This window comes from Ruditapes philippinarum, unplaced genomic scaffold (genome assembly GCF_026571515.1).
Source record: "Ruditapes philippinarum isolate M1 unplaced genomic scaffold, ASM2657151v2 ctg5713_1_1_1_1, whole genome shotgun sequence".
NCBI lineage: Eukaryota > Metazoa > Mollusca > Bivalvia > Venerida > Veneridae > Ruditapes > Ruditapes philippinarum.
This window is the reverse complement of record NW_026863403.1, coordinates 183685-195421: the sequence shown is the minus strand read 5'-3', so window position 1 is coordinate 195421 and position 11737 is coordinate 183685. Positions and strand designations below refer to the sequence as shown.

The window sequence follows — 11737 nt, the reverse complement described above, 5'->3', positions numbered from 1 at the left end:
TACATATTTGTATTGCGGATTACTAAGAAACTATATATTGTCTTTTCCTATTTCATAAGAAATATGGTACTTGAGTTGTTTTGGCAATCAAAGAAAACATTTAAATGGTTTTTCCGAAACTGTTATTGCTGATTATTTATTTATTATTATATATTCTCTATATTAAAAATTCATGTTCTCCGTTTCTACTATTATCTATTTTATTTGACGAATGCGGTATTAAGTGTTGTATCTGATTTTGCATGCCAATATTACCCTTCGAATTTGTACTGCTATTATTGAAATAGCTATAATATTATAGCTAGGTGTTTTGATGTAAAACTAATTGTTGTTGATTTGTAAATGAAATGAAATTCGGAACATAATGTTTGTCCAGATAAATAGAATACATTCATGACATTCAATAATATTCTTAAACAATTTAAGATAAGTAACTGTTACAGCTTGCGTTTTCATATGATCCAATTTAGTGTACACTAGCAACTGAACGGATATAATATAGGTATTATATTTTCTTACAGACATGACAGGAATCAACATTTAAGATACAACAAAGACTAAGAGATTCACTCATATTGTAAGAACACTAGTATTTAAGTATACATTGGCAAACTACTTTGTGTGTACTAGCAAGTCATTGTCCAAAATTGTGTGAACATGTAAAACATGGAAATTCAACGTAAGTCAAACGTGAAACTGTCTAATTATAGAAAAAACCTTTGGGTCACAAGAAGATGAAATTTAGTTGTACAAGCTTTTATCAAAATTTAATATATATTGCGTGTAACATATAACAAATTGATACATGTACGAATCCTACAACCCAAGTGCAAGGAAGCATGTAACGAGGTAATGTAATAATTAACAAGCTGAGTAAAAATGTGACACTTTATTAAAAATAATAGTTTTTTATCACGAAATCACAAACTTGATATTTTACCTTATTAATGATAATGGATGAGCTACGTTCTGTATCCAATACTTCTTCATATCGTTTCTTATATTGGTGCAAAAGGGCTGAAAGAGAAAGCCAAATATTCGTAATGAAAATTCTTGATAGTTTGTAAAACTGCATGGCAGAAAAATACTGTCCGTTTCTTAGAAATGTAAACAACAATTGCTAGAGGCGATGTCTAAACACCGTTTTCCCGGAATAAGTATTAACGACGGTAATAATGACTGAATATTGACAGAATGACATGGACATTGACATTGACGGTCAACGGTGTACGACGTATAACCTTAACCTAACAGGTGCATTGGTTTTAACCGGGAAATTACTTCAAGTTAATCATGGGTTTAGGGATCAACGGTCAAAGTAACACTGACCTTCGATTTCAAAACGGTTTCCAAACAATAACTCGCCAACTCATGGGTCTTCAGCCCTCACTATTCGTTGGTGTGTTAGTCTTGGCCAGTAGATAAGGTTGGGTCAAAGGTCAAGATCCACAAGGTCAAGAACTGTTGGTTCGTAAACTTAACAATTCCCCGATCAGTAACTTAAGAACGCCTAGACCTATGAACTTCAGGCTTTGTATGGTGATTGGTCCGGACCAGTAGATGACTTCTTTTGTTTTTGGGACAAGGTTCGGAGGTCAAAGCCACATTGACATTGCATGTCGAAACAGTGTCTGACTTATTAATTGACATTCAATAAGTCCTAGGCCCTTTAACTCCACAGTTGAATTGATATTTACCAGAAGTTGACCATAATTGATGTTGGGGTCAAAGGTCAGGGTAGTTTTGAACTTGTTGGTAAAATATGTCCATCCAATTACTACCAGTCAGCAAACATTTCTTGTATACATTATTTATTACGATGTTTGATGACTTTGTCATAGAAGTGACGCACACAACCTATAAGGTCCCATTGACATATTGACTAGTCATGGCAAGTAGATAACCCCTGTTGATTTTGGGGTCACAGATCAAAAGTCAAAGTAACAATAGCCTAGAAACATGACTAATTGGCTTTCTGAAAGACATACGTGCTTTTCAAAAAATATGTTCATCATTAAATAATGCTTAGGTGGTAACTGCACTGTTTTTGTAAAGCTGACGATAACACTTCACTAGCTTTAGGAATATGAATACAGCGCCGCCGTGTATGCGGTGCCAAACTGAAAAAAATAACTTTAAAATTTAATGAATTAAGAATAAAACAACAGTTTAATACCTGCACCAAATTTATGAAGAACAATTGATTTGGTGTGTAAGGAAGCCCAGGCAATCTTTTTTCCTCTTTACCGTTCTGTTGTTTCTCTATTATCCTACGATAGGCCTTTAAATACAATAAACAATATGCATGTAAAAATAAACACAAAACAATAGCTAAAGAACATAGTAGTTAATGTTGTAAACCAATGAAAGTATCTGCTGTAAATGTTGAAACCATGTTTGTATCTAAAGATATACAAAACAGCATTTTATATGTGTGATTACACTTTGCGCCTTTTATAACACGATGTATAGGATAAAACAACCATTGGCTTTGAAAATATGACGCTTACGTAGAGATACTGGAAATTTCAACGATAACTTTCATTATATATGACTTTGCTCCTCGGACGGAAGCGTTTATGCTATTCATAATTGTTTTGATCTTGTTATGCTTCTGTTGTGTGCCCGTTCGGACTGAGATACTACACTTGCATATATTCTATTACAATGATCTTAATTTGGCGGTATCCTTAGGACAATAATTATACAATATATTTTGATGTTAAACACATTTTGAAATATGGGAATGGTTGACTTTTATTTTAAGTATGCACTTCAGTTTAATATAAAGTAGCCTAGTAGCTTGTTGATATGGCAATGCTGATTTGACTTTTAAAACAAAACAATCCCTAATATCGTTTGCTTGCGTTTATTGCGACCAATATGTTCAGTACGGTACCTTATAACTAATCCGTGTTCCTTCGTGATCAGACAAAACTTCATTTAACGTCAACTCCCCATTATTCTGAAGCGTATTCTAACAGTTAAAACATGCAATTAAAAACCTTACTTTCTGTAAACTGAATCGATTTTCATGATAAATTTAGTAGCAGAAGAAAGGAAAAATGCAGAAATTAATTATTACTGACTATGTATCTCATTAATATTTTAAAGGGTCAAAGAGAGCACGCTTTACCATAAGTTTGATTTATTCAAATCACTTTTCGAAAATGCAGTTGTGTCAGTTTTAATCAGTTGACTAAAGGTTTGATTGAATGTTATATTAGTTACGTATTACCAATGTCGTTCTTTAAGTGGGCTGTCAAAAGAAGCTGTTAAACGTTACGTAGTTCAAACTTTGACATGACACAAAGGACATGTAAAGAAATCTTAAACTATGCTGAGCAAATCTTATGTTAAAGATCCCCTATGAAGGTTTTATACACCAACAGTACTTAGGTTTTTTATACGTAAACACTGTGTGAACATCTATTATCTTCAATAATACTGTAATCAGTAGTTTACGTTCTTTCTGATGCTCTTGTATTTTTGAAAGATTTTTTTGTACATGTTACTATTTTCACAAACCCATAAATAAACAATAGAGAGATATATATTAGACTTATAAATATCACCTTCATGCCACCTGTTCCAGGTATAGTGAAGTTACTCCACATGTCTATAAAACATTGAGTCTTTCTTTTAAACTTATCAACATCTCTTTGTAACCACCATGTCCGCTGCTTGCCTTCTTTATCAAAGTTCCTACCTTTGAACCAAATGATACAGAAACAACAATAGGGATTATTTACAGAATCTGATGTATACGCCATACAAAGAAACAAGCAAGAATGGCTCGAGTAAGCGACCATATAGAGGCGTTTGCCTAGCAGCCAATGGTTAGGAAAGCGTTATTCATAGATGGTACATTAATGTCATTTTTATAAACAGTTAAATTGATGAATGTGTATACATGTAATATCATGACAAGACCATGATAATACGAAAGGACCGTTACAGGCCGACAAAATTTGATTAAAAAGATAATAAGAATAAAAAGATGTTATCAAATTATTTATTGCCCTTATCTTGGAAATATATCTAAGTTTCCAGAAAGTGTTTGTATGCCCAGAATCGTACGATATATTGTTTTTCTATTAAGCTAACGGAATGTACACAACTATATTGCCGAAATTTAGTTCGTTACACTGCCACTGCTTATAATTTTTAGCATTATTATACATACACACTACGTTAAATAATTATTACAAGGCAATTTACGAAGGTTGAAAGGTCATTTAAAGTCCAGTGAAACCTAATACATGGATTTAGTAGTAACTTTAGCATCGGCGACACGAAAATAGGACTAATTGCATTTAAAAGTATGATAAAACCTTAATTTGTGTTTATTTTAAAGAAACAAAAATAAATAAATTAAACAAAACATAACAATTTTTATTTTAAAAAAAAAAAGAAAATGGACAAAAACAGAGCAAAAAATTGAAATTCCTGCCCAAAAAAGATTTTTTCCCAATATTCAAAATTAAAACAGGGTTTTTTTAAAAATTTTAAGTAACCTTTTTAAAAATTTTTTGGGTTTAAAAGTAAAAATTTAAAAGCCCTTCCCGTAAACCAGAAAAAACCATGCGTTATTTTTCGGTGACCAATAATCATACCAAATTTGCGCCATAGTTCAAATATCTATTAAAAATAGTAAGAAGTATTGGTATTAGAAGTTTAATAAATATCATATTTTAAAGATAATAATGACACAAATTATGGGACTTAATTTTTAATCCAATTCAAAAGAAGATGACCAATAAAAATAAGCAAAATGGTCAAACATGTAGCTTATATATGCAAAGAGGAAAATCAAATTTCACATAAAGATAGCTTTCAGTCTGAAGAAGGAGAAGACGTAAAAATTTTGTTAATTGTCATTACTTTCTTAAAAAATGATTTATATGACCAAATTCCCAAACGAAATGAAACAACAAAATTTCCTTATATCATGAATATATATAATTTTTTGTGGAAAACCCTATACTGCTTACCGTTTAATCAAATTTCTATTAAAATTAATGTATATTACTTTAACGGAGCCCTACCGAGGTTCTTAATCTTCATATTTTTATATAATATTTACATAGATCAAACTTGAGGAATATGATAAAGGGGTTTAAAGGAATTTACTCGGAATTTACATGAATAGCAACATTAAAGCGCTTTTAATTTTTCGCAATAAAGAAATTATCGTTCTGGGCGAATGATCTTAGTTTTGTATACAAGTTATTGATTTAACCCCTGTATCAAATTAAAATAAAATCGGCAAAAAAAAAAACAAAAAACAAAAAAACAAAAAAAAAAAAAAAAAAAAAAAACATCGGACGTAAAATTATTAGTAGCCTAAATTGTAAATGAACTTGAAGAAGGTTGAGTAAGATAAGGATACCAACAGTAAAGAAAAAAGCTTACGTTCAGACACAGTTGCAACATATTATCATGATGCCGAAATGGAAAATTTGGACAGTTAGACTAGTGCTGGACTCAGAGCCCTCAAAACTTTTAAAAAAACAAAGAGTTAAACATTTATTACTGGAAGTAGAGCCTTACAATTTACTCAATGGGAAATTATGGAAAGGGTAATAACGCAGCATTACCCCCTTGCTTTTTTAAACGTTAATTGTTTTTCTAATTTATCCCATTTTTGGCATTTGATTGTACATCTTGCTTTCCATTACATTTTTGGGTTTTTTACATGCACATTATGTTTTATTTTTCTGGTATTTTTAATTAAATTAATTCCCTGAAACAGTTTGTATTTTGGTCTTTTTACTCAGTTTAAATGCAAATATCAAAAAAGAAAAAATGCGATACCCCGGAAGTCAAATGCAGCAAATTTTTAAAAACGCGAATTTTGGTTTTTTAAAATATGTAAAACCCAATTATGGAAAACTTTTATTTCTGGGGAAAAGTCTGTTTGGGGTTCGGTTCGTTTCCCGGGTTTCCCGCCCCTTTTTTTTAAAATTTCCATTTCCCATGGAGGAAAAAAGGAAAAAACTTTAAAAAAAAAACGTTTTAAACCGTTTTTTTTAGTTTATTATTTAAAACTCTGGGGTTTAAAATTAAATTTTTCCCACCCGGGAAAATGACAAATGCAAATTTTAAAATCATTAAATTTCGAATTTTTTTTTATCAAAAAAAATAATTAAAAAATAGCCCGTTGTAAAATGTTTGGGGCCTAAAAAACTTTTTTTAGTAAAAAAATTTTTCCCTCTGTAAAATTTCCTTTTCCTTTGAAGGGGCTTTTTTTCCCAATCCCTTTTGCCCAAAAATTAAAAATACGTTTTTTAAAATTTAAAAATCCTTTTCTTTAAAAAGGTTAAAAATTAAATTTTTTTTTTATTATAAAGAGGCCATTTTTGGGGTTTGGGAAAATTACTTTTTTTTTTGATTTAAAAGGCTTTTTAAGCCCCGGCCCCAAAGTGTCTGTGATGAATACCCTTTAAAAAAAGATTATGGAAAATTGAAAAAAGGGGCCCAAATATTGTGATCGTTTTCCCGGTACTCGTTTATTTTCGGAAATTTCCCCTTTTGGTTTCCGAAACTTTGTTTTCAAACCTTTGGGCCCTCTCCCTTAAAAAAAGGGTTGTTTGAAAACCTGTCTTTTTGTATTGTACATGGGGTTTGTTCCCAAAGAAATTATTTTAAATTTTAATCGAAAAACATCGTTTTTTTTTTTGCCCCCAATTAAAGGGTAGAAATTTCGTCGTTTAAAAAAATGAACGGATCTTGCATAAACTTTAAAATTTTAAACGTAGACAAGATTTTAAAAAAGAAGTCAAATAGAACGATAGCAAAATGGTAATGCAGAGTCTAATAAAAGCATGTGCAAGCCAGGATGCATTGGGTGATGATGTATAATTGCAACAAAATGTTAATAGTAGGAATCCAAGTGTACATGTCAAAAACTACAATGTAGCGTAAGTGAACCAAGAGTTATTTTTTATGCGTTTAATACCGCTTCCATAATTTCAACGCTTGGGCAAATTTTACTTATTATTCAGCTATAAACCTACTGGAAGTAGAGCTAGAAACTGACAAAATGAAAATGTAAAGACTTACTTTGGACTTCCATGCGAGTACACGTTGTCCTGTAGTATTCCTGAATTTATAGCTGAAGAAAAAAATAAATAAAAAAATTATATGGTTTTGAATTTTAACGTTTGGCACTTTGTCGTGTTGTCGCCAGCGGAAGTGTACAAAACCGGCCGCCATAAAATTGGGCTATAACGAAATGTCTATTTCACCTTCAATATTTATGCTGGTAAGTATCTAGTTTCTTATTTGAAAAAAGCAAGCTTAGGTACATGATCCAATATTACATAAATAGTAGATTAAATGATTACTATATCATATATATGTGTTTATACTTTCGAACTTCAATATTTTCATTTCAGGTTCATTTTATAAGACTATCTAAATGATACATTTCTATGGTTTTTATCATTATTTTGAAATACTCGTGGACAAAGTGACAATTGTAGAACAATCCAATCTAATGCACGATGTATCATTAAAATTCTTTGTAGTAAATCACTAAATGAAAACCAAACTTCTGGATTTTACAACTTTGTTTCTTAAATTTAAATGTACATGTTTTATATAACACGCACACAACTGCTATATTTTCATATGTTTAAATGAGCGCAGACATAGCCATTATATTTGTTTTGGATTGTGCATCATTACTGTACTGTCAAGGAAAAGGACAAATTATGTAAAATTTCAATTTGAAACAAATTTTTGTTATCATCATCTTCGTCGTCATCATCATCATCATTATCATCATCATCACCATTATTATTATAATTATTATTATTATTATTATTATCATTATTATTGTTATTTTTATCATTTTCTTAAATGTTTACTTTGATATATTTAATATTAATAATATAACTAACATTCGAATTGCGGAATTCAATTGAAAAGGGCAATTTTCAGACATCATATATATGTGATGTAAAAATACATTGTCACCATAAAACTTGTGTCGCGTGTAATAATTGTTTAAATAAGTGATGTTTTAAAATCATAGCAAGAAAAAATAACTACATGTAACATAACATTAATAAGTTTGTTTCCTTCTGAATTCATGTACTAAATCAGTATATGATAAAATGCATAATCTTGCTAATTCAAAGATGATTATACTATAATTTGTATTTATAACTTATCTTAATGGTATGTCTTTCCTGTTGGAAAATATTCAATTTGTTAAGATTAATGGCAACAGCCTGTTTTAATTTGCAAATTTGTCATATGACATACCGATTATCTTTGTTAAGAATCTAACAAAATGAACAGGCTTTCCACAAGCCTGGCAACATTTCACTGTTTTCTTGAAAAGAGGAAATTAGTAAATTTAACTTATATAGAGCAATTAAAAATTATATAAGGAATAAAGAAATCTACACGAACAATATGTTTTCTTAAAATGTAGTATCGATTCCATAACGTAAAAAACTTATTACATATATTTTAACTACTTTCAATGCATTCTTTATTCATATACATTGTATGGCATGTATAAAAACAAATCAACCTTGTCTGAATTAGAATTCACAAAAAACTGACAAAACATTACGCAATACTATTAAACTAAGTAAGTCTAAGTCCCCGGCTTAGTATCTTTAAAACACTTTTAGATTGCATTTCCACATGTTTAATTACGAAGGAAAGTAAAGTTTATAAAAAAGAATAAAAAAAAACAACATGATTATACTTACTCATGGTGTTTGAGTAGCTGTAGTACAATGCGTTTACAATTAATGGTGAGAACTTCCATCTGAAAAATCGTCTCATTAGAATGTTTATGTATAAAGGATATGTGTCAAGTAGGAAAGCATTAGTATACTCTCTATTTGCAAACCAATAAATCAGAATATAAACAAATTATCGTTTATAATGAAGGAAACAGTTGAAACAAATGTACGACTGTACGTTCTAAATAGAAGAATACGTTAAAATTAAAATAGTAACAAGTCTTACATATCTATTTTATGCATTTTATAAGACATATTTTTAATATAACGATAGCTTTTACATTTGAATACGTTTCTTTTAAAACAGTCGAAACAATAAAAGAAAGCATGAACAAACAAGCATAAAAAGCGTTTACTTACAAATGATCTTCAAGTACGTATGTAAACGATTTTCTAACATTTGCTGACAAATCATTTCTTAATAACATTCGATGAAGATCGAAACGTTTAAAGAAATAGTATGTTGGACTGCATTAGACTACCTAATAATAGCTACTGTTATATGATATTAAATATAAAAATAGTTTACGGGTCATTAAAAACAGGTTCCCGTAGTAATTGTGCTTCGCGGACCATTTCTGCTTTAGACATGCTTACGGCTGTTGTGAATGGACTCTCAGGGGTAATGGAAAACTAAAAAAAAAATGAATAAGTTAGTTTTGTCCTGCCATCGACTCGTAGATACAGTAGGGTAAATGTTTCAGTTTACACGCAAAACGCACGCTCTAGAAAAAACGCACGCACGTTACATGCTATACGAACGAACGTTACACACACGCACGCAAAACGATATGCACTAAACGATATACGCACGCTAAAATGCATGCAAAATAAAAACGTTTCTAAACGTTTAATAAATATCCTTATCATTCACACATGTATAAGTTTTTAACAACTAAATTTACTAGAACGTTTAGCGATTTGATTACATGATAGCTAGACATGTATTTTAAACGGGTTCATGTTTATATTAGAATTGTAATGCACTCAACCTGGCATAAAATAATTTTTGTCGTGCAGCCTTTACAAATGAATTTAAAAAATATAAGCTATCATGCGCTAATATTGAACAAAATAATTCAACGGGTTCGTCTTTATGCGCATTTCTGAAAAAGATAGTTTGGTTTTCTATATACATACAATTTAAAAGGAAAATCAGTGACCGCCAAAGGTAGGGGCTAATTTAGAACAGAGTGTTGTGATATGAACAAGCATGGTAGGGGTCCACCTGACAATGTGGGGCGTCCGTGGCCGAGTGGTTAAGGTCGTTTACTTCAAACCACTTGCCCCTCACCGCTGTGGGTTCGAATCCCGACAGGGACTTTGGATTCTTTCATGTGAGGAAGCTATCCAGCTAGCTTACGGAACGCCGGTGATTCTACTCAGGTGCCCGTTCGTGCCTGAAATAATGCACGGAAGGGCACCTGAGGTCTTCCTCCACCAGTAAAGCTGGAACGTCGCGATATGACCTATACTGTGTCTATGTGACGTAAAACCCAAAACAAAACAAAAAGCAAACCTGACAATGTTTCATGCTTCCGCCATAAAAGTGTTCGAGAAGAGTAACTGTTGTTTTCGAGTTTTTAGTATAAACATGTAAAGAAAACGCATGAACCACAGGGCGAGACAAATTTATTCACAAGGGCTATAATTTTTACATGGTTGTGCATGTCTAGTAGAAAATTTTTAATGCTAAATATTTTAAATATAACCGTTGCAGTTTTCAAGAATAAAAGGAATACTGTATATTGAAAAGCCATGATCACCTTGGGTGGGAACAATTTTTACCCCAAGGCAACAATTTGAACGATAATTTTGATAACATGATGCTTGAGACATATCATATAAGCTCTAGGCTTTGCACTTTCAGAGAAGAGTTTTCAAGATTTAATTCTTTATAGCTATTTTAACCCTTCTTACCAAAATATTTAATGGAAAATCTAACATTTGAACAATTTTACTAAAACTTAATGATTGGAACATCGCAAAAAAGTATCATTATGTTTTTTAGCAATTTCAGATAAGAAGTCTTTTAAGAAAATTACGACGACGGACTCACTGACGTACGGATGCAAGGACACTAAACTAATTGTGATTTCAAAAGCTCACCTTGCGCTAATGCAGGCATTGTAACGCATCGACGTCAAAAAGTATAATTATAGAAACCATGAAATACTTACTTGCTTATGAACTGAGTTTAAAAGCGCATCGTTATATATTTCTTCAGGGTAACCTACTTCCACTCCCATTTTATCAACCTATTCAGGAATCATTTTTAGAACTACATTAGATATCTAACAATATAACATAACATAAAGAAATACTTCAAACAAGTCAAGCTCCTGATACTATATACAAACAGCCTTGCATATATCTCGTTCCACATTTGGAAGATATAGGAATGCAACGCCAAACCAAATAATATTCAACACTGCTCGCCTTTTTTTACATCATTTAGATTTAGAAAGCCACGACAATGTATTTATTATATGCATTCGTCCTTATAATGTTGATTTGTTGTCCAGAATGACATCTACTTTCATTTGCCAAATTTTGCGGAATTGCAATAAAAATGTTGTTTTTGTTATGTTCAAAACTACCAATCTATAAATATCCTTGCAAATTATGAAACTTTTCAGCTTGTGTTCAAGATATCAACTATTTACGTTGCTAGTTTAGCGCGGAGAAAGGTAGTCTAGTACTGGTGTAACTCTCCAGGAACGATGGTTAGGAAACTACCCGCCTATATGATTGAACTACTGTTGGGAAAAGACGTAGAATGAAACAAACAAACATACAAAACCTTTTCCTTTGAAGCACGCTTGGTGAATTTTGACATCCACTTGGTCGCATCTATATTTTTCTTAAAGGATTTCTTAATATCCTCTACCAGCTCCAAGACCTGCAGTTATATGAAATTGTTCGATAATTTTGAATGAAAAGCTTCCTGTGAATCTATTTCTTGCAAA

The 11737-nt window shown here is 31.3% G+C and overlaps 1 protein-coding gene and 1 long non-coding RNA gene across 2 annotated transcripts; both read right to left on the bottom strand.

Moving 5' to 3' along the window:
* Positions 1–940: 940 nt before the first annotated feature.
* On the bottom strand, positions 941–3861 carry LOC132722022 (phosphate-regulating neutral endopeptidase PHEX-like; the record flags this gene model as incomplete). The annotated part of the gene is made up of 4 exons (XM_060706419.1): positions 3576–3861; positions 2900–2965; positions 2177–2281; positions 941–1017 (listed from the first exon to the last, which is right to left on the bottom strand). Coding segments are annotated over exons 1-4 (485 nt in total), but the record flags the coding sequence as incomplete, so codon positions are not given.
* Positions 3862–9303: 5442 nt separating this feature from the next.
* LOC132722023 (uncharacterized) lies at positions 9304–11670 on the bottom strand. The gene is made up of 3 exons (XR_009624559.1): positions 11572–11670; positions 10949–11026; positions 9304–9401 (listed from the first exon to the last, which is right to left on the bottom strand). It is a non-coding gene; the product is annotated as an uncharacterized LOC132722023 (long non-coding RNA).
* Positions 11671–11737: the final 67 nt, after the last annotated feature.